This window comes from Typopeltis vanoorti, chromosome 18, assembly GCF_054136105.1.
Source record: "Typopeltis vanoorti isolate ZY-2024b chromosome 18, IOZ_Tvanoo_1.0, whole genome shotgun sequence".
NCBI classification, from domain to species: Eukaryota; Metazoa; Arthropoda; class Arachnida; order Uropygi; family Thelyphonidae; genus Typopeltis; species Typopeltis vanoorti.
The window spans coordinates 38,657,505-38,684,513 of record NC_143566.1 but is presented as its reverse complement, the minus strand read 5'-3'; the positions used below and the strand labels follow the sequence as shown (position 1 = coordinate 38,684,513).

Below are 27,009 nucleotides of genomic sequence, written 5' to 3'. Positions count from 1 at the left end.
GAATTCGTCCCTCTGTCCAGGCCTTCTGAACTATGCAGTGCAGCCACTGCAAGACTTTTATACCACCATACTTCAGCATTTCTGGTCGAATACCAGGATCTACTCTTGCTGCCTTTCCACATTTTAAGCCTTTGATGGCTTTTTCTACTTCAAGTATGGATATGTATTCCTGACTGTATGCCTGTTGAGTGTTTTTACCACTGTGCTATCACTGCTTGTTTCATTTAGCAATTTCTCGAAGTAAATACTCCATACTTGAAGGATATCTTTTTCTCTCGTTTTCGTGTAACCTTTATCATCTCTAACTCCTTTTACAGCACTCTTTTCACCATTTCTAAGCTTCTTCTACAACCTCCAAAATATTTCGCCACCTTCTTGATATTTATTTTCTATATTCTTGCCAAAGTCCTCCCATGACTTTTATTTAGCTAGTTTTACACAGTGTTTAGCTTTCTTACATTTGTCTCTATATTCTCTAAGGGCACAAGCTGACTTATTTGCCAGGAACTTTTGATATGCTTTCTTCTTTTCCTTCCTCTGTCCACCATGGAGTTCTGATTTTTCTATCCTTGCAGACAACCTCACCACATGACTCTCTGGGCTGAATCAATCAAGGTTTTTTTCAGGGCTTGCCACCGAATCTGTAAAGTTTGGTTCCTGTTCTCAAACTCATTCATTTTTTCTTCAATAATCTTTGTGTATTTTAGTCTACATTTCACATCTGAGAGCCGCTCAACTTTTATTCCCTTTAAAACTTTCTTACATGTTATTCTTTTCAATATGAAATTCAATTTTATCCTACTCAAGATTAAATAGTGATCACTTCCAATTTCAAATCCTCTGTACACTCTGGTGTCCTGCACAAGGGAGAAAACATCACTATCAGCATTAACATATAATATAAGAAAAGTCAATGAGATTTTTCTTATATTTCGCCTCTTCTCTCCATGTGAATTTGTGTACATTTTTCTGTTGGAACATGGTGTTAGTAATAACCAGTCCATGTCTTGAGCAGAAATCCAACAAATATTTGCCATTATTATTAGCTTTGCTCTTTTCTCCAAATTTTCCCAATATATTTTTGTATGTCTGACAATCATTTCCTACTCTGCTATTTAGATCCCCCAACAAGGACCAACTTTCCTTATTCACTGTGTCAGTTGCTTTCTCTGAAGCTTCAAAAATTTCTTCACTTCTACCTTAGTAGAACCTTTTGTGGGACCATAGGCACAAATAAGTCTCATTGTCCAGTTCCCCATTCTGATATTTGCCCACATCACTCTACTTGAGACTGCCTGCCATTCAAGAAGATTAGCCTTGTATTTAGTGTTGAATACAATGGCTACTCCTTCTTTTCCTTGATTGTCATTGCCTGAATTAAACATTTTATATTTATTGCTCAGAAAGATCTCGCCAGTTTTGTCTTTTTTTGTTTCAGTCACCCCTATTATGTCCATCTGGTACTTATCTAATTCCTCAGCTAGCTCCATTTCTTTGTCATTCAGGCTTCTTATATTGATAATACCGATCTTTAACTCTGGTGATGTTGAGTTGGGGTGTTTTTTCAGATTTGTTCCAGTAGCTGATTTTTCACTGTTCACCCTGGTGAAAACAACGGGGGCCTTGTTTAACCGGGCGACGCCCCAGCCGGTATGAAATTTTGTCATCTTGTACCATCATTTTGTAATTTGGTTTAAGCCAATAAGAATTACAATTTGGTCGGCTAAATTCCAAATTGCCAGCCTATCCTCGTTCGTTCAGTATCCAGGTAGATATCCAACAGGGTGCACCACGAGAAGGTGAGGATTGGACATTAGGTCAGAAGCCCTGTCGTTTCTCTGCATTCCTTTAAAGGCTATGTGGAGGTCTCCTCTCAGTTATACAGCTTTGACCCTTAAGCAGCTCAGTCTCAGAGAATAATAATAATAATGACTTTTGGTCGTGGGGCCATCTGAAATGCATAGTATATGAAGAACATGTTCCTGATTTACTATTATTATTATTATTATGGTCTCAGAGAATAATAATAATAGTAAATTTTTACTATTATTATATTCAATTGACTATTGAATATAATAATATTCAATAGTCAATTGAATATACCACAACCAAAAGTCATTGGGGGTTGAGATCAGGCAATCGAGGTGGCTATGCTGTGGGTAACACACATCTAATCACTCTGTATAGTGTCAAGTGTTTTTGTAACATTCACTGTACCGGCAACCCAATGTAAGGTGGTGCTCCATTCTGCATGAATATAGTAGAGTCAAAGCATCTTTGCTGCTGCAGTTGCTGAACAACAAAGTTGTGCAACATCTCTTGATATGTAACAGCAGGAACAGTACAAGTCACTAATCCTGTTTTGTAAAGTTCTTGGAAAAAGTATGGACCAATAATAAATGATGCAGTGAAACCACACTGTGACTTTCAGTGAGTATAAAGGGATCTGATGAAGCACATGAGGGTTATTCACAGCCCAAATGTATGACTTAATTCAGATAAAAATGTGCCTCATCACTCCACAAGATCTTTCATGGCCATGCATCATCCACCTTGATTCTAGCTAAGAACATCAGGAAAATGGCAGTCAAGTTTCCGCATCACCATAAAAGAAAGCTTGAGTATGGGAGATCTCGTAGGAGAAAAACCCCAGCATTTGATGCAGATTTTCCACACAGTTGAGTATGACGTGTCCAGTCACCTTGATATTGCATGAGCACTGCTGGACCCTTATGCATTATTCATTCTGTGTTCTATGACGGCAGCTGCAACTTCATAACCAGGACATAAATAAATATAATCTATTTATTTGTCCTGGTCTCACTGCTATTTTCAAATTGTAAAATCATTTTTCTAAGATCTGTTATTGTCAATAGATCTTTTCTCCTATTCTTCAAATGCCAAAATTCTTGAAGCACAGCATTAGTGTTACTGCATTGTTGATAGTAAAGCTTCACTAGCAATGCATGTTCCAGGAGTAAGGTTAGTAGATCCACAGCACTTGTCTTATCAGAATGATGTGAATCCATTTTGGTCTTCCTTATATTCACCAACTTTTCTACTGATAAGTAGAAAACAGTGAGATTATGCAAATATCACACAATTCTATTTTGTATTTTTTTTATTTCTGTAAATCAAAACTCCATGTTCCAGAGTGTCCTTCGGTTGAATTTTGTCCAATACATTGTTTGCTATAGGGCTCTGAACACCTTTTTAGTTATGGCCACCCTGTATATCAACAAATTGCATTAGAGCAGGATTGATGTTTCAGAGGAAGGAAGGTGAGGGAGAAAGAGGGCAAATAGTGCACTTCAGAGTTTTAGGGCCACATTTCTATTCTGGAAGTTTGTTCCTGAGAAAATGCAATGCAGCATACTAGATTGGTGGAATTATGCCTGAGAAAGTGAAGAATGTAAAGGATCTGGAGTGATAGAGGGATTAAGTTTTAGGAAGACATATTAGCAACAGCTGCAAAGTTCACTCAAAAATTGCCAAGTAGTTGGGATAAGGTAATTGTGCTTTTGTATATTCATTGATCAGGCTGATATTTATATTATTCTTTTTTCCCTTTGTTTATATCACATGTATGTTTATTTTTTTTATTTAGAATTTTTTTTTTTATAGATGATGTATGCAGAATTTACTGGAAAATATGGTACTGATTATGACTTTTGAGCAGTGATTTAGTTAATTTTTTTTTATTTTTTAACTAAATAAAGTTAAAAAATTAAATAAAATATAATAATATTATAATAATAAAATAAATTAAATAAAAAAAAGTTAAATAAATCACTGATTGATGTCTGTGGACCATAAAAATTATAGCATTTATTATATGTTATTCATTCATTACATACTCTTGATTTTGCAGCAAACTATACATATTTCCTGTGAAATTTTTCAGATGCCAAAGGACTCAGTGATCCACATCGTATTAAAATGCTACGATATCAAGTACACACAAGTTTAGAGGATTACATCAATGATAGGCAATATGATATTAGAGGAAGGTTTGGAGAAATTTTATTAACACTGCCTGCACTTCAGAGTATTACATGGCAAATGATAGAGCAAATTCAATTTGCCAAACTCTTTGGAGTGGCCAAAATTGATAATCTTCTCCAAGAAATGCTGCTTGGGGGTAGGTAAATTTTATTAATTTTATGAGAAATAAATGCTTAATGTATCACATAAACATCTGATCTATATCACAATGGTGAGAGTCAACTGAAATTTACAGGTTCTTCCAGGAATTTTAATTATGAATTTTTGAAATCACCTGGATGGGCACCTCTGTGATAATATGTTGCTTCAACTGTCAGTTCTTGATCTTTGTAAAATTGATAAGCACCCCATTCAAATTGATGACATCTGTTTTTGTCAAGTACTCTACAAACTAAGTACACCAGTATTTAGCTTGTAGAGTACAAGCTAAATACTGGTGTACTTGCAATAAAATTACACAAGTAACCCCTTGTGGGGTTACTTGTATAATTTTATTGCAAGAATTAAGGCTAAAATTTGACACGCACTGAATATAGTTGCAGGCTGAATATTATTTGTCCATCTCTTTTTAATTGACAGAGATATTCAGCAGGACAATTCAGTTTAAAAAAATTGATATCAGATGTAATTAATGAAGGAATTTGATCAAATAAGAAAAACATTCTTATTTTATTTTTTTCCTTCTACAGATATTATGTAGCTTATAGAATATACTCCATCAACTAAATGTGAAATCCATTATTTTTATTTTTTTACATTGATCCTCTGAAAATATTAGCATAATCAAGCTAAAGTAGACATAGGGAATAGGGAGTAAAATACAGATCATATATGTCAACGTATTTCAACTAGCTTTTCCTTGATTGGTTTACCTGCTTAATCTAAAAAATAAATAAGTGATGGATTCTAAAATAACATCTCAGACTGTTTAAAAAGAAGCTTAATACAGAGAAAGTAGGAATTATATGCCATTTAAAAGTGGCTATACCAATGCCATGGTTTCATTTTCACCTTCATGCTTTTACGTCATCTAGTTATATTCAGGTCCAGCAATGTCACCCAAGCATCTTTTCCATCATATACTGAAAAATGTAAATAAATTTTCATAGATTTCTGTTTCTGTATGTCTAGACTGGGGAGGTCTATGGTCATTTTGGTCTGGGAGGAGGGGGGGGGGGTGTAATGTCAGTGATGATAGGCAGGAATAGATAGGAGCGAGTGTAGAGGAGTCATGTCCAAAAAATGGGGTTAGTAGGACTTCCTATAGAAACAGAAATGAGCTAGTGTGTATGCTTGCAAATGCTAAAAGTACTTAAAACAAGGGGAATGAAATTGTAGTGTTGATAGAGTTCATTTGCCCATGGTTGAACAAGGATGACATTCTGACAGAAACAGAGATGGAGGAATATATAGTCTTTTGTGAAGATAGACAAAGCAAAAAGGGAGGAGGAGGAGTGTTATTGACGGTGGCAGAGGAGTTGTGCCCATCTAGGGTGTAGATGCAAGAGGTAAATACTGATAGTAGTTTTGAAGCAATATAGTGTGAAGTGGAGGTGGACAGGATGAAATATTTAGTAGGGTGGTGCTATAGACCTGATAATGTGGAAGGAAATGTTTAAACACATTGGTCTGGCTAATAAGAAAAGGCTGATCATTATGGGTGATTTCAATTATGATAAAATGAAGAGATGGCAAATGGAATCAAAGAGAATGAATTTCTTGAGTTCTTAATGGTACTACCTTAAGCAGTACATAAGAGAGGCCACACATGGATCGAGCATCTTGGATTTGATTATCTCATCAGAAGATATTGTAAATGAAATTTCACATCTTCCTCCAGTTGGTGAATGTGACCATGAAGTGATTACTTGGTTGGTGGCCAGCCATATCAAGACTTTGGTGAGAAAGAGTTATATGTGGAGCTATAAGCCAGGTGATTATGATAAACTCAGGAGGCAGCTTGCAGCGATATCATAGAATGAGGAATTGCATGGAAGGAAATCAGTGCTGCTTGGTTTCTATTCAGGAATTATCTGGCAGAGGCAATGACTGAGTGTATTCCAAAGGTCAGGAGATTAAACAAGGTAGGTGTAAAATTGATGACTGAAGATGAAGTGGACAATCTGGAAGAAAAAGGCATTATGGAGGCAGCACAAAATGAGTGGAGATAATCAGTTACATGAGGAGTACAAAGAGCAAGCAAGGAAGGTGACTCCCTTAGTAAGGGTAGCAAAATTGTGAACAGCAAATGATGCTAAAAGAAATCCTAGGAGTTTTTTTAGATATATGTGGCCAGTAGAAGGAAGAATGATTATGGGAGGATGATGTTGACCAGTGATAATGGGACAGGAACCATTGATGATGGGTGAGCAAGGAGGTATATGAGGAATTGATGTCAACAAGGGCTATGGGACTTTGTGATATATCACCATATGTCTTGAGGGAATATTCGGGAGTTAACAGCTTTAATGTACATTTTTGACATGAGTCTTAGACAAGTCCAGGTCCCAAAGGAATGGAAAGGTGGCAAAATTGTTCTGCTTCCTAAAGGAGGTGATAAGATTAAGGCTTTGAATTCAAGTTTGAAGATCATGTTTTAGCAATCTGTTACTTATTATAACAAGGTGAGGAATACATTGGACAAGGAGGGTGCATATACAGTTGTATATTTAGATTTTGCAAAGGCTTTCGATAGATTGCCACATGAAAAACTAGTAGTTAATTGGAACAATGGGGTTGGAGTAGATTAGTGCATTGAAATGAAGACTGGTATCAACAGGTTGTTTATGGAAGAGTGATATCCCAGAAGAGGAAAGTCACTAGTGGTATGCCCCAGGTATCTGTTTTGGGGACATTGTTGTTTAACTTGTATGTAAATGACATTGGAAAGGGTTTAAATTACAGTTGTTTGCAGATGATGCAAAGTTGGAAAGTTATGAGAAGTAGATCAGATGTAGCTTTGCAAGATGACCTAAATAGACTGCCTGAATGAGCAAGTGTATGGGATGTCAGTTTGATGTTAAAGAGTATAAGGTTTTAAAATTTGGGAAGCAAAGATGGGATATGGGGTGCTTAAGGGTCAAAGCTGTATAACAGAGAGGAAACCTCCACATAGCCTTTAAAGGAATGCAGAAGGCTTCTGACCTAATGTCCAATCCTCACCTTCTCGTTGTGCACCCTGTTGGGTATCTACCTGGATACTGAACGAACAAGGATGGGCTGGCAATTTGGAATTTAGCCGACCAAATTTTATTCTTATTGGTTAAACCAAAATAAAAATGATGGTACAACATGACAAAATTTCATGCCAGCTGGGGTGTCGCCCGGTTAAACAAGGCTCCTGTTATTTTCGCCAGGGAACCAGGGCGAACAGCGAAAAGTCAGTTACTGGAACAAATCTGAAAACACGCCCCAACTCAACATCACCAGAGTTAAAGATCGGTACTATCAACATAAGTCTGAATGGCAAAGAAATGGAGCTAGCTGAGGAATTAGATAAGTACCAGATCGACATAATAGGGGTGACTGAAACAAAAAAGACAAAAACTGGTGAGATCTTTCTGAGCAATAAATACAAAATGTTATATTCAGGCAATGACAATCAAGGAAAAGAAGGAGTAGCCATAGTATTCAACACAAAATACGATCTAATCTTCTTGAATGGCAGGCTGTCTCAAGTAGAGTGATGTGGGCAAATATCAGAATGGGGAACTGGACAATGAGCCTTATTTGTGCCTATGGTCCCACAGAAGGGTCTACTAAGGTAGAAGTGGAGAAATTTTTTGATGCTTTAGAAAAAGCAACTGACATAATGAAAAAGGAAAAGTTGGTCCTTGTTGGGGGATCTAAATAGCAGAGTAGGAAATGATTGTCAGACATACAAAAATATTTTGGGAAAATTTGGAGAAAAGAGCAAAGTTAATAATAATGGCAAATACTTGTTGGATTTCTGCTCAGGACATGGATTAGTTATTACTAACACCATATTCCAACATAAAAATGTGCACAAATTCACATTTGTGCACATTTTTAGTAAATGTGCACAAATATACTGTTTTGTGTTCAACCATAGTATTCAACTATGGTTGAACACTAAATGAAATAAGAGGCAAGGAATAAGAAAAGTCTCATTTCTTATTCCTTGGTAAATAGAAGATTTGAAATTGGAAGCGATCACTATTTAGTCTTGAGCAGGATAAAATTGAATTTCATATTGAAAAGAATAACATGTAAGAAAGTTTCAAAGCAAATAAAAGTTGAGCAGCTCTCAGATGTGAACTGTAGACTAAAATACACAAAGACTATTGAAGAAAAAATGAAAGAATTTGAGAACAAGAACCAAACCTTGGAGATTCAGTGGCAAAACTTGAAGAAAACCCTGATTGATTCAGCCAGAGAGGCATGTAGGAGAGGCTGTCTGCAAGGATAGAAAAATCAGGACTCCATGGTAGACACAGGAAGTTAAAGGGGCAATGAAGGGAAAAGAAGAAATCATATCAAAAGTTCCTGGCAAATAAATCAGCTTGTGCCCTTAGAGAATATAGAGACAAATGTAAGAAAGCAAAACACTATGTAAAACTAGCTAAACAAAAGTCATGGGAGAACTGTGGCAAGAATATAGAAAATAAATATCAAGAATGTGGTAGGATATTCTGGAGGTTGTTGAAGAAGCTTAGAAATGGAGGAAAGAGTGCTGTAAAAGGAGTTAGAGATGATAAAGGTGACACGAAAACAGGAGAAAAAGATATCCTTGAAGTATGGAGTAATTACTTCGAAAAATTGCTAAATGAAACAAGCAGTAATAGCGCAGTGGTAAAAAACACTCAACAGGCATACAGTCAGGAATACATAACCATACTTGAAGTAGAAAAAGCTATCAAAGGCTTGAAATGTGGAAAGGCAGCAGGAGTAGATTATATTTGACCAGAAATGCTGAAATATGGTGGTATAAAAGTCTTGCAGTGGCTGCACTGCATAGTTCAGAAAGCCTGTGCTGAGAGACAAATTCCCGATGATTGGAGTAGAGCTCTAATAGTGCTCATATATAAAAAGGTAAATAAAACTGAATGTGAGAATTACAGAGGTGTTCCTGGCAAGATCTATGCAAGTATATTTGAGAAACGGTTGAGAAGAATTGTGGAAGAAAAGCTTGGCAAGAACAAGCTGGATTCAGGCCAAATAGAGGCTGTCAGGATCAGATATTCATTTTACGACAAATAGTAGAGAAAGCATGGGAATATAACAAAGAACTCTATTTGAGTTTTGTCGATCTGGAAAAGGCATATGACAAGGTGCCAAGAGAGAAGCTATTCAATACGCTGCAGTTATATGATGTCAATGGGGCATTATATCAAGCAATACTTAGTCTGTATTTGAGTTGTGAGTCAGCAGTTAGAATTGAAAGAAGTACAGGGAGATGGTTTAATGTTAAATCTGGTATGAGATAAGGATGTACATTATCTATTTGGATCACATTATGAAGGAAAGTGGTAGTAAACATGATATCAGAATTGGAGATGTTAATGTCAGCTCTTTTTTTATGCAGACGATGTGATACTTCTAAATAAATGCACTACAAGTTTGCAAGATTCCCTGACTACATTGAATAACTGTTGTAATAGATATAGTATGAAGGTCAGCATTAAAAAGACAAAGACAATGAAAATAGGTAGAATTGTTGAAAATGTCAACTGTGTTGTGAACGGGGAACCCATGGAACAAGTAAAACATTTCAGTTACTTAGGCACGATTTTTAGTGAAGATGCTAAATTAAATATGGAAATAGACAACCAAATCAACAAAGCTGGTATGGTAGGAAGTCAATTGAATAAATTCATATGGAATAAGAGAGAAATTAGTCGGAACACTAAATTAGCTGTATACAAGACTGTGTTCAAACCAGTTTTAATTTATGGATCTGAGAGCTGGGTCAGAAGTAAAACACTTGACCGAAGACTAGAGACCGCAGACATGAGAGTCCCGAGAAAGATTAGAGGCGTGAACAGATGGCATCAATGGCAATATCACATTAAAAATAAGGATATTAGGAAAGAACTGGACATTGTCGGCATCCAGGAATGCGTTAGCAGAGCTAATCTCAGGTGGTATGGTCACTTAAACAGAATGGGCGAGGAAAGATTAGCAAAACAAGTGTTCTCTGCCAGGTTGGCAGGAAATCGACCCAGAGGAAGACCAAGATATAGGTGGATTGATACGATACAATGTGCCTTAGACGATAGAAATATAAGATCTGATAATGATAATATTGGAATCTTGACAAGTAACAGAATGATTTGGAGGAAAATTGTAGATAGGAAGTTAGTAATGGTGTAAATTTTTCATATAGTGCTATCATATCCTGTACACCCCTTGAGGGTACATGTTAGGAATTTGATGATGATGAAGATGGGATATTTTAGAGAAGGCAGAAGAGAGGAAAGAGTTTGGGGCGATGGTCAATAGGGGCTTGAAATTTCATGGACAGTTTGCTAAAACTGTGATTTCAACACAGTACATTATGGGAATGATGCAGAGAACACTGATGTGTAGAAGTAGGAATGTTTTGATTCCATTATACAAAGATTTGTTCAGGTTGCATATCATTTACTGTGCACAAATTTGGTCACCAGGTTTTCAAAAGGATGATGACTTGTTGGAGAGGGTTCAGAAACGATTGACTAAGTTGGTTTCTAGTCTCTGAAATATGGAATATGAGGATAGATGGAAGAATGAAAATTACAGAACCAAGTGGATAGAAGGAAGAGGGGAGACAGAAACATATAAGTTGGTAAGGGGTAATTACCAGATTAGCATATGTGATTTTTCATGGAATATCTGAAGACAGGGAGAACAAGAGGCCATCCCTGGAAGCTGCATATGGTGGATGTGAGAAAGGGGGTGAGAAGTAGATTTTTTGCATGGAGAGTGGTGGGTGATTGGAATGAATTGCTTGAGAGTGTGGCGAGTGCAGTGATAGTGAATGCAAGTCTAGGTATGATGAGCTGTGAATGTGAGAGTGGGACATCCCTTGATGATAATAATAATAGACTAAGAAAACTTGCAAGAACAGATATTTGGCATACACCAATAAAGAATAAATGATGCCACTTGTCTTAAGTAGAGAATAAACAAGAAACTATTTTCTTCATAAGCTTGGAAGGTAGTGTATGATAATTTCAGTGTATTATATATGATTATTATTACTATGATTATCAGCAGGAGCCTTTTTTGCAGGAAGTCCAATAAAGTCAGTCATACACCACACCTTATAATCATTTGCTGTCTGTCTGTCCACTTACTACCCTTTCAGGCAATGCATTCCACTTGTGCACACACACAAATTACTTTTCATTCCCTTACTTTCTCTCTCTCTCTCTGAAACGTCACCACAGTAACTATTTGGTGATCACCTTTGAAAACTGCTTGTATGTCTCAATTATGTAATAATTGAATGTAAACTAAACTGTCAATTGCATTTTTTCTGTGTGTCTTCATAGTTGACATGCCAAAGTGCTGATATTATCTTTATCTATCTTTGTATCCTTTCTAAAGTATCCTCATCCCCTTGATATCCAGTGACTAAATCTGTGCAGTCTGATCGACACACTATAAAATGGAACCATTACATACATATCTCTTCTTGTCAGTGTCCTTCCCATGATTGCAGCAGTCAGTTGAATAGTCTTACCACTTTGACCATTACCTATTGAATTCTCCACATCTGTCAGTATAGTTTTATCTTAGAGCACACAGTTTTTTGTATCCCAAAGTGCAAAACATTATACTTGGTCACATCATCACCAGTACGTTAGCATACCCAGTCATTCCAGATCCTCTAAAGAGCTACTGAAGATCATGAAGAACAGAGTGTCCATATGCTCAGCCTTGTGGAGCCAGTGTTGCCGCCCTCTTCTTTTATGCATACTCCTTTCCCCATTCACTGTTCTGATATCTGTTAAGATGGGCAATCCAAATTACTAGCTAGTTATTTAAGTTCATTTGTTACAAATTGAATGTCTTCTCAAAATCCAGAAATACCAGTATATGCATTTCCCTTATCTACTGCACTTTAATCTTGTTATGAAATATGGCTGGACTTCAACAATCTGTGCAAGTTTTTATAACAAATTTCATCCTCATCTATTCTTGTAATATGATCTGTTAACAATTATTCCAAAATCTACCACAAAAGAAATGTTAAGTAGTCTGTATTTACGATATTACAACACTATCCTATCCTCTTTCAACTTCCTAGGGAGTGGAAAGAAGGTGGGACCTATTTGAAGGACTTGAGTTAAACAACCAGTTCCTTAGCACATTTCCTTAAAACTCATGGAAAAATCACATCCAGTCTCATTACATTGTCTCATAGACATAATGCCATTTGATAGAAAATTCACTATAGCAAACTTTCTATTATAACAAATTATTTCTGTGGACCTCATGAGTTTACTCTAATGAGAATCAATTGTAGTATGGTGCAAAAAAAAAAAAAAAAGTACTGAATAATTACAATAATGTATGTTATGGAGTAAGGTTCAATACTGCTTTTTTTTTTTTTTTTTTGCGCCATACTGTATATCTATTTCATTCACTTCCAATCCCTCAACCCTTCACTTTCATACAGGGATAAAAATCTGTTTCACTAGAAGTAAATATCCTGGTAATGGATTATCCTTAACAGTTCTACAGTCTCATCTGTAAAAGTCACTTGATCATATTTTCCATCCAAGATCATTATTCCATAAGCATTTCTCCCCCTACTCTCCACATAATGAAAGAATTCTTTTGAATATTTCTTGGTTTCTGCAGTACTATTTTCTTCTCATATCCCAAATTCTTTTTCCTTATTGCCTGTCCTTTTTCAGATTAGAACCTCATGCTTCTCATGAAACTGTTTCTCTACCTCCTGTTTATCTCACAGTTTATTTATAATTCCTGTTTGATCCTCCTTCCTCCAGGAATGTAGTCTGTCACTGCTCTTATCAAATATCTCTGTACTCTCAAGTACTACTCATCTTTCATTGCAAGTTTTTCCATCCACGAAATAGCTCTTGGCTAGCTCCCGAGTTCTGTTGTACTCACTCCCAGTTCCACTATCATCCTCAAATTTCTAACTTAAATTTTTTGCAGTCCTCTTCTGTGTACAATTTGTAATGGTTCCCACTAGTATACAATCATATGCGTTGCTGCATAGAACTGGTAATCTTTGCCAATATTGTGAATTTACTTAAATTGTCCTACAGAATCTCTGTATCAACTTTATCAATTATTGCCCTCCTCAGTTTAGTATTATAAGCAAACAACTGGTATTTCTCCTCAAATCATTCCTGTTATTATTAATGTACAAATGAAATGGATATAGCCCAAGTAATGCTTTGTGGAATGCCAATGATCACCTACCATCTTGATTCTACTTCACCATGTAATATGCTTTGATGTCTCTTTGTGAGACACCAACTTAATTTCCATTTGCTTCAATTTGCATAATACAAGCTCATCATAGAAAACCAGAATTTATTAGTCATTACCTAAATAAATAAATTACACAGATTAGTTCACTGCCCGAAAGAGACTGGTGGTCTCTTCAGGGTTAGACACATCAAAACAAATATAAATACAAAGATCACAAAATTAATTGAATGCTGAAAAACCATTACTATACAAATAGGTGAGTTCTTACTAGATAATAAACATAAAAACACATGGCACGCATTAGCTCTCTGCAGTTAGTGATAGAAGATGATTGTTGACAACTATAATTTTTCAAGAAACTATCGTGTACACTGAATATTAATTATGATAACTTTCGATATTTTGGCAACATTACGTTGCCATCATCAGGCATTACAGAACAATGATATGTGAAGGCAACGTAATGTTGCCAAAATATCGAAAGTTATCATAATTAATATTCAGTGTACACGGTAGTTTCTTGAAAAATTATAGTTGTCAACAATCATCTTCTATCACTAACTACAGAGAGCTAATGCGTACCATTGAAATCTTCTAATGTAATGCTGAAAGATTTCATGAGAGATTTCCATATATCACTTAATGTCAGTCCTTGGTTTTTATTCACTGATCCGTGTGAATGGATGACTGAGACAGACTGCTTCAGAAGTCTTCAATGAAAGATCGCTTTTAAATAAGGCATGGCTGAAATGCTATTTTATCTGCTTCTGTTACCATGTGACCATCAGAACTCATTAAGGTCCTCCAGTCAATTGCATGGTTGGTATTATAAGTATGGCTGACCAAACCAGATCTGTCATTTCTTTTCTTTTTCTGGTCAATACCTGCAACATATTCTTTATTTTTCTCTTCAAATCCATGGCTTGTCTATCTTATGTAGGCCAAACCACACAATCATGAAATTCTATATACTACCGAGTATTTGTAGAAAAGTGTACTATCTTTATTATTATTGTATGGGCACCTTCATGGAGTCCGAAGATTCAGTGCTACAGATCCAAACTATCCACACAATCTGTGATAATACCTCTCCTTGAACGCATCAATAGACAAAGCATTCACAATTGACTCATTCACAACTCTCTAAGCAAAAAAATCTAGTCCTGCACCTCTACTAACCACACCTTCATTCAACTTCCAGGGATGACCTCTTGTTCCGACCCCTCTAGCCAAGTGCTGACATATTTCCCCTGCATCAATGCTATAAAACCCTTTAAGTAACTTAAATGTTTCTATCATATCCACACACCTTCAGTCTATCCTCATAGGGAACATTCCACAGACCACATGCTATCTCACCTCTGAATCTTCTTCACTGCTTCCTTATCCCCAAGAAACCCAGTAGACCAGACCTGAGCACAGCAATCCATATGTGGATGTATCGGCCTTATGAAGTGGAATAACGACTTCCTTATCTCTACTTGTTAGTGTGTTCTTCAATAGCAAGTAATCTTATGAGCTGCTTTAGCAATCTTATAGCAATATGTCATCTAAACTTTAACTCTCTGTCTGCCACCATCTTTAAATCTCTAGCTTAACCTATTTCCTGAAGTACAGTCCCAACTTGTAATCTGTTTATCCCAAAATACATAACTTTACATTTTTCCACATTAAACTGATACCCATTATCTTTTGTCCATACTGATAAGCTGTTTAAATCGTCCTACAAGCTCTCCACATCATCTTGATTATCTATTACTCTACCTATTTTTGCATCATATGAACAACTGAATATTTCCTTTCAGGTTTTTTTCCCTGCATCATTTATGTACAAATTAAACAGCAATGGTCCCAGCACTGAATCTTGCAGTACACCACTAATTACTTGTTTTTGCCTTCATTCTGCACTTTCACATATCACTTTTTGATATCTGTCCAGCAGCCACCCCTCTTATCCATATAACACCAATTAGGGTCATATCCAGCCCCATTTGTTTTAATTTGCATAAATAACAGAGTTTCCATGTGGTATTCTGTCAAATGCCTTTACAAAATCCAGAAGAATCATCACGTAGCCATTTCCATTATCCAACTGAGCTGTTGCTTTGTTATAAAAAGTTAATACATTACTAATGCTAACTGTCCCTTCACAAAGCCATGTTGCCCCTCATACACTATCATATTCTTATCCACCCATTCGGGAATTCTTTTTATCTAATTTTTCTGGTACTTATACCACCATGCCTGAGATACTGATTGGTCTATAATTCTGCTACTGCAGTATTAAAACCTCCCTTATGTAAGGGAATTATTTTGACTTCTTTTGGTACTCTACCAAAGCTGAGACTAGTTCCCTTGCACATTCTTGCAAAACCTGAGCTGATATCCCATCTAATCCCACAGCTGTATTTACATTGAGAATCTGCAATATCCTAAGAACTTCCAGCTCATCCACCTCTGTTCCCCTTAGTCTCTGTCACATATGTTACAACAGTAACCTCACTTGGATGATATACCCTTGCAAAGTGGTCATGCAGTAACTCACTATTTTATCTGCTTCTGTTACTACGTGACCATCAGAACTCATTAAGATTAATCTTCCATTCCTCTTACTTGCCATGTAATGAAAGAAAACTCTTGGGGTATCCTTTGGCCTGCTTGGCTAGATTCTTCTTGTAATCTGATTTTGCCTTCCTCACCATGCTAGTCACCTTTCTTCTTATATACCCCCCACAGTATTTTCTTTTTCTGCAGCTCATGGTTAATGATATTACTCATCCATCTAACTCCTACCTCATTAACCCTCCTTACCTTAGGTATACAATTTAATATTGCTTCCTCTAGATGATCCCTAACTATCTCCCATGGCTAGTGCTTCCTCTTAAGCTTGTCATAATCATCTGCCTTGTAGTTCCGCATATACCCCTTTTGACAGAATATTCATCATGCATTACAATCTCCCAAGTCAAGACCACATGTCCACTTTTGCCAGTCGGAGGCAATGTGGCCATCTTGGTTATGGATAGCCCTTCTGATTCTTCTGAGTAGGTCTAATACTCTCACACTCTTACTCCCCTCCATCACATGCTCCCTTGAGTAATTATCTCTTAGTAGATGTATATGTTCCATTTCCTTCCTACCATGTGATCTTTCTTCCTTCCAGTCTATTATCTTCATAGTTGAAGAGCTCCCCTCACCCACCCCATAACAATCACTTGACCTGCACTCATTGTACTAATTTGCTGATGTATGTTTTCCAGATCATCCATGGAACCCCCTGTGCCCTATATCAGCAGCCTGTATATTTTGTTTCTGGTCTTGATCTTGCTCCAGGCTGATTCCTGCCTATCTCCTATTTTTTTTTTTTTTTTTTGGCTGCAATTCATCCATTATCATCAGTAGTACCCCCCCCCCCCATTGCCAATCCTATCTTCTCTATCTTCCTGGAAAATACTAAAACTTACACATTCTATTCCTGTAACTGCATTGTATGGGGTTAGTGAAGTCTCACTAAAGCCTATAACTTTTGGCAAGGTTGCAGTAACGAATTCCTCTTGTTCCTGCTACTTCTAGCATTGAAATATAGAAACTGAAGCATCACTTTGGGACTCCATTCACCCTTACCTCCTGAATTGATTACCCTATTCAATATTTTGGCTTCAGACTAGATTCTGCACTTGGTCATTCTCACACTCACTAACCTGATCAGTGGTTTTCACTCATAACTCATCTGCTTCTACCCTCATTACTTAAGCTTTCCTGAATTTACACTTCAGCATGTTCAGTTAACAACGCTCTCTCTAGATACCTAACATCATTTCGATGTAGTCCATCAGTAATATACAAATCCTTCTTTCTGTCAAACACAGACCACAGATTCAAAATCCTTCTGTATAGCCTGCATATTGATTAGTTTCTACCAATGCACTCTTCCTTCTCCTCAGTTTGCCTCTATTATATTATTGCAGGAGACTTACAATCTTCACCTTCTCGCTTTTCAGTTTTGCTTCATCTAACTCCTCCTTTACATTTTCCATCATAGAATATTTCTCACCTCTCAGATCATTTGTGCCAACCAAGAAAATTAGTTCTTTCACCTGTTTTGCATCCGGATGGCATGACTAATATCATGAATTTTTAGCAGTTTGAATTGGCTTAAAAGTTAGTCTGATGTTGTGATCTTTGAAAAGTGTTGTTATTTTAATTGATAAACTTCTAGTATGTGGTATTGTGATGTACTGGTTACTGGGAGCAGAAGGATTTGAAAATAAAATCTTATGGACTGTTTTCTTGGAATAGTCATGGAGAACAAAGAAATTCGAGAGAGAGTCTGGAGTCCTGTCTCGAGTCTATCATCTATTTTGTATAACAGAAACTACTCTATTCTTTAGTGTGTAGATTATTATCCTACTTAGTGAACTCACAGGAAAACTAATGATTTACTTAATGTTTCAAACTGGCCACCAGAATTACTGCGAAAGCTCAAATCATTACATCCATGACTTTACAGGTTGCCAAATATTCACAAGTGTGATGCCCCATTGAGACCTGTGGTAGATAGCATAAACTCCCTTACTTATGCCTTATCTAAGCATCAAGCTAATCTACTGGAACAGCACATAAGGTTATCAACATCACACATTAAAAATTCTTCCCATTTTGCCCAAAATTATCCAGTTTAAACATATCATCTACTGACATCCTTGCAAGTTTTGACATTGTATCTCTCTTTACCAGTGTTCCTGTTAATGAAGTGTTAGACTTCCTTACTGACCTCTTTCCACCATATGTCACTGACTTATTTGAACATTGTCTCCACTCCAGTTTTTTCATTGGAATAATGCATTTTTGACTTGCCATGGGCAGCCCCCCCCCCCCCCCTCCTCCTGCAGTCCTTTACATGGAGGATCTCGAAAGAATTTGCTTAACAGAAACAAGTATAAAACTAGCAGTGTGGTGGCGATATGCGGATGATATCTTTATTATTTGGAAACATAGCTCCCAAGCCTGCAGTAATTTCCACGTTTTCCTTAACTCTTATAAATTTATTATCAAATTTACATTAGAGCTTGAGAAATATGGAAAACTCCCTTTACTTGAGGTTCCCATAACTAAAAAACTTGAAAGTGGCATTATTCTTGACATGTATCATAAACCTTCACATATGGGATGCTATCTTCATGCCTCATCTCTTTGCCATCCTTCTCAAAAATTAAGCATAATCCACACACTAAAGAATAGAGCAGTTTCTGTTATACTGATGACTGACTCCAGAATTGCTTTAATTTCTTTGTTCTCAATGGCTGTCCCAAGAAAACAGTCAATAAAATTTTATTTTTGAACCCTTCTGCTCCCAATAACCAAAACATCAAAGACAGAGGAGACTCTACAATACCATATATTGAAACTTTATCCATTAAAATAGCATCTCTTTTCATATCACAACATCACAGTAATTTTAAGCCAATTCAAACTGTTTGTAACCTCCTGAAGTCTCCAAAAGATAGCACACCTTTCTACAAATATAGAATATACAGAAAATATACATATATAGAATTCTTTGTGGTTTGGCTTACATAGGACAGCCAAGCTGTGAATTTGAGGTGAGAAAGAAGGAACGTGTTGCAGATGTTGACCACAAAAGAAAAGATAGATCTGCTTTGGCCAACAGTACTTCTAATACTAGCCATGTGCAGTTGATTGGAACCTTTCAGCCATGCCTTATTTGAGAAGAACACTTTTATTTCAGACTTCTGAAGGAATCTGTTGCATTCATGCAGATCACTGAATAAAAACCAAGTACTGACACTAAGCGATATATGGAAATCTTATTAAAACTTTCAACATTACTTTAAGATTTCAATTTTGCCAACATCATCTTCTATCACTAGTTGCAGACAGCTAATGCATGCCACATGTTTTTATGTTTATTGTCTAACATGAACTTACCTATTTGTATTGTAATGGTTTTTCAGCATTTAATCAATGTCTTCATAATCTTTATATTTGTTTTGATGTCTCTAACCCAGTGATTCTTAACCAGTGTTCCCCGGAACAGTTGTGTTCCACGATCTGGTTACAAGTGCTCCACCAATGACAGATGCCACACGACACAGTTCTAAGTGTAATTGGCTACTCTGAATAAAAATGCCAAGGGAATTATATCTGTTATAAGAGAACATTTAACAATACTGGAAGAAAAGATTTCAAGTTACTTGCCTTCCTTAAATACACACAATTATGACTGGATACGAAATCCATTTGTCCAGTTAATACATCGAGTTGTGAATTTTCGTTACAAGAAGAAGAACAATTAGTTACCTTGTCAACGGATCGTACTCTAAAAATGAAATTTTCTGAAATAACTCTTGAGGAATTTTGGATTTTTGTCCAAGCCGAATACCTAGCTCTCTCCATAAGAGCACTGAAAATTTTGTTACAGTTTTCAACATCATATTGCTGAAACCTGAAAAAGCCGACAAGCTCAAGTATCACATTAAAATAAGTTCCATTTTTATAAAAGGCAAGTTTATGCATATATTTATTGTTAGTTTTATGACCCTAATGCTTTTGGTGTTCCCCAAATTTTTCTTATAATTAAAAGTGTTCGGTGACTTTGAAAAGGTTAAGAACCATTGCTCTAATCCATGAGGAAGCCACCAGTTCTCTTTTAAGTGGTGAAACTGGTAAGAGTAATTTATTTATTTAGGTAACTAGTAATAAATAAATGTTTTTAGTCATAAAACTATTTCGCAAAACAAGATAATTAGTGCAATGTTGCTATAGACCAGAGAATCAAGATGTGACGAGCAGGAAATGTTTAGGCAAATTAGTTTGGCAAGTGATAATTATGATGGATTTCAACTATAGTGACATAAACCGAGCAGAAGAAACAGCATGCAATAATAAGGTAACTGGATTTTTGGATTTCTCAGGGACAAACTGTCTCAGGCAGCATGTGGTTGAGGAAACACAAAGATGAAGGGTTTTGGATTTGGTGATAGCATTCAAGGATCTAATTGTTACTGAGTCATACTTGCCCCCAGTTGGTGAGAGTGACCATGTAGTCCTAACTTGGAGGATGAATAGGCATGTGGAGGTATCAAGGCAGAAAGAATTTATGCAGAATTATAAGGCAGGTTACTATCATAGACTTAGAGACCAGCTGGCAGCAGTACAATGGACAAAATATAATAAATTTAGTTTAATCCTTTATCCAAGTGTGAGCAAACAAAGTTTGCACCTGAAAGTATCTTCAGGACTGGGGTCAGGTATTACATACCGGGCAACTCGTAGCAAAGGTGGACCAAGCTAACATCACTCCTGTTAATGCATAACATTATACATATCCGCAAGGAGATGTGTTTTGCATTATGGGGATACTGAGATAGGAGTGATGTTAGCTTTGTCCACCTTTGCTATGAGTTGCCATGTGTGTACTACCTGACCCCAGTCCTGAAGATGCTTTCAGGCATAAACTTTGTTTGCACTTGGATAAAGGATTAAATTTATTATAGTCTAACCAAGTGAAAAATAAACTTTTAACATCTTTCTCTAAATCCGGAGTAATTTAATAAAAAGGTGGCACACCTTTTGGCAACTCCTATAGGTAAAGATGACCTCACTATTGCTTCTGCCTGGTATCTCCACGTCAGGGCCTTGCTCCCACTGAAGAGACCTCAATAAAGGTCGAAACTAGTCTGGGTAGTGGTCCTTCCCTTAATGCATAACATTATACATATCTGCAAGGAGATGTGTTTTGCATTATGGAAGGGATACTGAGATAGGAGTGTTGGTAGCTTGCTCCACCTTTGCAAGGAGTTGCCCGGTGTTGTACCACTTTACCCCAGTCCTGAAGATACTTTCAGGTGCAAACTTTGTTTGCTCACACTTGGATAAAGGATTAAACTAAATTTATTATAGTCTAACCAAGTGAAAAATAAACTTTTAACAATGGATGAAAAATTTGAAGGAAGAGGAGTCAATAGTGCATGGGAGATACTTGAGGAAAAAATTGTTGATAGCAGTAGCAGATTGTATACCTCAGAAGGATGACAAGAGAAATAAGATCTTGTCTGGATGACAAGAGAAATTAAAGGAATTTTAGATGAAAAAGAGGTTATGGAAGAGAGGTGGAGAATGGTTGCATGAGGAATATGACTTAGGCTAGGAAAATTATATTGTGAGAGGAGATTGGTGCTGCAATCCAAGTAGAATTCGAAGGAGGTTTTTTTTTTTTTTTTTGCTATGTGATTAGTAGAACCTGCTTTATTCCTAGAAGGATGGATGGTGAAGTGAGAAGTGAATGCAAAGGATGTATTCCCAACATTAAGTGTATGCTAAATGTCAGTAAGGGGGGGGGGGGTCAACACATCTTTTAAGGGAAGTGCTGTGAAACTGACTGTGCCATTAACTTGGCTGTTTAATGAGCGTCTTGCAATGGAACAGGTTTGGGGAGAGTGGAAGGAGGGTATGATAGGGCCAGAATGGAGGTATCAACTATAGTCCTATTTGTATTTCTTTTGTAGCTAAGACTGTGGTGAAATTGGTAAGAACTTGTATACAGAATTGGGCACATGAGGATAATATTCTTTATGCATGCTAGCATGGATTTGTTAATCCATGTTTTAGTAATCTGGTTACCTTTGACAATAGAGTAACAGAAGCAGTGGATGAGGGTAAGTTCTTTTTTAAGTTCAACATACAGGTTTAGATATCAGGTTAGTAAAATGGATTGGTAACTGACTTTCTGTGTGTGGGGAGGGGCATTACTGTTATCTTTTTGACATCCGTGGAGCTATCAGAGAGTTGTATATGGAAGGTACACTATCAGGGAGTTCCACAGGGTTCGTTACTGAGACTATTGTTCAATCTTTACGTTATTGTTACAGGGCTACAGCAAAATGTTCAGTTCTTTGCAACTGATGTGAAGCTTGGGAGGGTTATTAGTAACAGTGTCAATGTTTTAGCTCTTCAAGAGGATCTGAATAAGCTGGAAATATTGTCAAATGAATGGGGATTGAAACTTGGGATCCATAGATAGCATTCTTCATACTCACTTTGGTGGAAGAAGTGGAGGAATTAAGGGATGTTGCAGTGATTGTGGATAGAAATTTGAAGTTAGAGGACATATTGCAAAGGTTGTGAAGGCATCTCAGAGAACTGCTGCAATATTGAGGAGGACATTGACTATGAGAGATGTTTGGTGGTCCTGTTGTATAAAGCTTTCATCAGACCACATCTGGATTTCTGTGTGCATATCTGATCACTTGGATTTGAATGGGATGAAGTAACTTTGTGAAGACAGATAACAAAAATGATATCAGGACTGTATAATGTTGATTATGATGATGGACTGAGAGCATGCAGACTGCAGAGCTTTGTGGATAAAATACAAAGCAGGAATATGATTGAGACTTTTAAACCATTGAAGGGTTATTATTATATTAACACTGAGGATATTTTTCATACGGTAGAACGAGGGGCAGGAACAAGCAAAAGAAGCAGTTTGTAAAAGGGTAAGAAGTAAGTTTTTTTTTTTGTATGGAGAATGGTAGGAGCATGGAATGTATTGCCAGAAGGTGGTGAAAGTGCAGATGGTGGATGAGTTTGAGTGGTACTGTCGATTTTGTACTGACTGGTGTTGGTCTTCCACGATGTGACTTCATGGATGTCAAGAAGATAATAGTGTTACCCCCCCCCCCTTCCAACCTTTATTTCCAAATACCTTTACCATTCCTGAGATACTGATGATCATTGTTATTTGACATATTGGAGTCCTTTGTATAATAGAACCCACTTAACCTATTTCCACTCCCTCAAGACCCTGCCATTGCTGAGATTTAAATTAAACCGCACAATCAGAGTGCCGTTTAATTTAAAGGCAGAGTGTGCTGCCTTCTACATTCATTCAGGTTATTTTTCCATGATTATTCTTGTTTTATCTCGCACAGAAAAATATTTTTAGGAGAATTTTGGCCATCTCAGTTAATGTCCTCTCATAAACACCAGTTAATTTTTTTCTGCTCTCTCATCAGTCAGAGTATTATATCCATCTAGACAGTATAAATTTACAAAGGGATTGCTCAGTAATGTAACTATTTTTTTCTGCTTCCTGCATATGTCAGTTATCCTTCCATAATCTTTCTTGCTTTTATATTGCCACATAGTGAAAAAACTTTGGGATTATGATTTCCTTTGACCTACTTGGCTATGTTTATTGCTATATCTGACTATACCTTCCTTTAATGATGCTACAGATCCATTTAACTTTTTGCCAGATTTATCCTCTTGACTACGGATATGTACTCTGGTGCTACTTCTCTCCAACAATCCTTGAACATTTTTCACGCATTGTTAACATCCTTCGGTTGCAGTTGCCTATGCTATGATGCTGATTTGAGCTACCACGTAAGTTTGTTAAAATTGTTTGTTCTGTAGTTCTTCATGTGCTTCTTAACTGTAAATTCCATATATTTAGAGACTTCCCAGATTAAGACTATATTTAGTCCCAGTTGAGCTAAAAGAGTCACCTTGGTTATGGAATAAATCCCTTGAAACCACAAATCTCTTTGGGGGCATCTGGAAAAGATATTATTGCACAGGTACCTCCACCGTCTTAAGATTCATTGTGTCAAGCCCAAACTATCAACACAATACATACCCTATGTCTCCTTGAAACAATTAACAGACAAAGCACTCACAACTGACTTAGCTTTTTTGCAACCCATTCCATTCATTGATCACTCTCCAAACAAAAAAATCTAGTCCTTATGCTCTTGCTAACCACACTTTTCACCCAACTTCTAGGGATGACTTCTTGCTCTGTCCCCTCTAGCATAGTGCTGAAATATTTTCCCTGTATCAGTTTAAATACAGGGAAAATATTATGAAATATTTTCCCATATTTAAAAGCCTTTAAATAGTTTATATGTTAATATCATACACCCCCCCCCCCACATGCCACTTTTTTACTTTTTATTAACCAACTTTTGCAATCCATAAATCCTCAAATCTATCCTCATAGGTTAGGTTTTTTAATCCTTATTCACAAGTAAGTCAAGTTTGCAGCTGCACGAAGTGCAACTCATGGTAAAGGTGGAGCAAGTTCTGATCACTTTCCTTAGAATTTTCCCCTAATGCAAAGCACATTTCCTTGTGGAAATGTATGATGCTATGCATTAAGGTAATGGTCACTAGCCATACCGGTTTCGACCTTTATTGAGGTCTCGTCAGTGGGAGCTAGACCTAAAAATACAGAGTTTATAAATATTTTACCTAAACAAGTTGCCATACATGTTCCACATGTTTATTCTTTTTGTTTCTCACTTTCTATATGCACATCATTTGCTACATGATAAATTGCTTACTATAGCTGGTTTTATCTCTGTTAAAGTTGTGATTGTTCTCATAGTTGAATTAACTACTTTTTACTATTCATCCTCATTTCTGATGAGCAGCCTGGATCTTGCATTCCAATTGACAGAAAACATTATAGTATACACCAGAGTGGACCCATGCAAGCTCTTAAGGCTATGGGTTGCCTTGAGAGCAGGCTCCTTGTTTAATAAGGCAATTCACCTGCCAGAATGATTTGTACCATCGTTCACATTCATTGTTATCATATTTTCTAACAGGGTAAACACAAATGAAAGTAAGTAAGGCTTGGGCTTTGGGGTAGAAAGTCAAAAGCCTTAGGATATGTATAGCCTCAAATCTCATTTGATTGCTGTTATTACTTTTGTTGTGCTTTGTATTATGTTATGGACAGTATACTTCATTAACTGTTTGTGGAATATTATCCAGTCTTAATTTGTTAGTGAAGTTGTACTTTTTTTTTTAATTTTATTACTAGAACTTATTCTAAACCATTCAAGAAATCAAATTAATAATAGAATATTAGATGTACTGTTTCAAGGAGAGAAAGAGATAGTAAAATACATTTTCATTTTTTTAATAGCACTATCCCATAATTCAATTAACAGTGGTAAACTTAAAATAAAAATTTAGAAATTAGTGGTGTATGTGAACACTTAGATTTTGAAATGATTCTTTAAACTTAGTTTTATTGATTTGTAATATCACACATACAACTGCTTTGCTACAGCTTCCTTTCCGATGACCATCTCTGCAGGCGCTGCTTCAGACACTGGAAATACAGTTCCACCTCCAGCAGGACCTTTACCTCCACAAGCACCATCTTCCATTCATCATACAGTACTTCATGGGCCATCTGATCACTTAACAAATGGACATCATAGTAATCATGCAGAACAAGTGACCAATGGACATCCTAGCACACCATCGCCTACAGAGACATTTGTAAAAATTCATCCCATTCCAGTTCAGCCATTTAAGACAGAACCTGAATCTACTTATTAGTTGATGTCTCTTAATTTCTAACATGCTTTGTGCAATTTTTTATTTTATTTTTTCAGTAATGGAATGAAATAATGAAACTGAATTTATAACCCATTGCCAAATATCGACAGGAAAACTCTTGCAGAATATATGAGGGAGGGAAAAAAAAATTAGTGAAAAGTGCCCAAGAGACCTTTTTTACTGTTATCAACTTTCATAGCCAAAACAAAATTATCTATGAATTTTTATTCCTCCCCCCCTCCCTGAATATATGTTAAATAAAAAAAAAATCCTTCTGAAGTTATAATCACGGCAGTAATACTTTATTGTAATATAGAAAAGATGACTTTCTTTTTTCTTTTTTTTACTTTTCAAAAAGGAAAAAAGCCATGGATATGAATGTAAATATTGTTTTTTATTATTAGAGTTCCGACTTTTTTTTTTTTTTTTTTTTTTTTTTAAAGAATTTGTGTATAGCTTACTACTACTTACAAAAGTTATAATTTTCAATCTCTCTGGTATTGTTAAATGTTTGCTGACAGCCATCTGTTCGCATTTGTTGTGAACTCTGAGTGTACATCTAGTCTTTCATAAAAAAAAAAAAAAATAAATAAATAAATAGTGCTTTCTTTTATAAAATATGTGATATAATATGCCTGAATAAGTGAGTTATTTAGGAAAACAAGAATTCAGGCTTACACATTATAAAGCAGAGAAAGCAATATTGTTAAAAACTGAAATGTGAGTTGAACTGTTTGAGCTTGCTTGCTAAACATTTTGTGACATACCTTTCAAAATTCATGTAAAATAATCTTTATCTGTATAAACTGTTGCTATTGTACATTGCCAGTGTTTCTTCCTCTGTCAGACCAGGAGGAAATAAAGTGAATTTCTTTTTAACTGACATTCTCAGCCAATTTTTATGATTCAAAAATTAAACACTAATAATTTTATGGAAATGAAGTCTGTATTTGTTCTGAACCCTACAATTAGAGAAATTTTTCAGTAAAATGCTGTTAATTCAGAATGAATGACAAAGATCAAAATTTCAAATAGAAAGTATGTTTTTATTTTGACAAGTTTTGCAAAACACACAGTGATCAAAAAGTATTCCTGTCTTGTGAAGTACTACCCAGTGATCCAAATACTGTAAACCTTTGCAGGAATATATTGGGCATCACATGGAAGCGATATGTGAGGGGGGGGGGGGGTCTTAAAAAAAAAGTCATA

At 36.2% G+C, this 27,009-nt stretch overlaps 1 protein-coding gene across 4 annotated transcripts in view; it reads left to right on the top strand.

Moving 5' to 3' along the window:
* Positions 1-26,685, top strand: part of LOC150096605 (hepatocyte nuclear factor 4-gamma-like) — a 283,786-nt gene extending 257,101 nt beyond the window's left edge. For 2 of the 4 annotated variants that reach the window (XM_090408547.1, XM_090408545.1), the window contains exons 6-7: positions 3,905-4,141; positions 25,526-26,685. In XM_090408547.1, coding sequence (XP_090264673.1) covers positions 3,905-4,141; positions 25,526-25,800 — 512 coding nt within the window. In that variant the 3' untranslated portion in view covers positions 25,801-26,685. Of the gene's footprint in view, positions 1-3,904; positions 4,142-23,699; positions 24,374-25,525 lie in introns of those variants that run through there. The other 2 variants (XM_090408546.1, XM_090408548.1) reach the window with 2 other exon arrangements.
* The last annotated feature ends 324 nt before the right edge of the window (positions 26,686-27,009 follow it).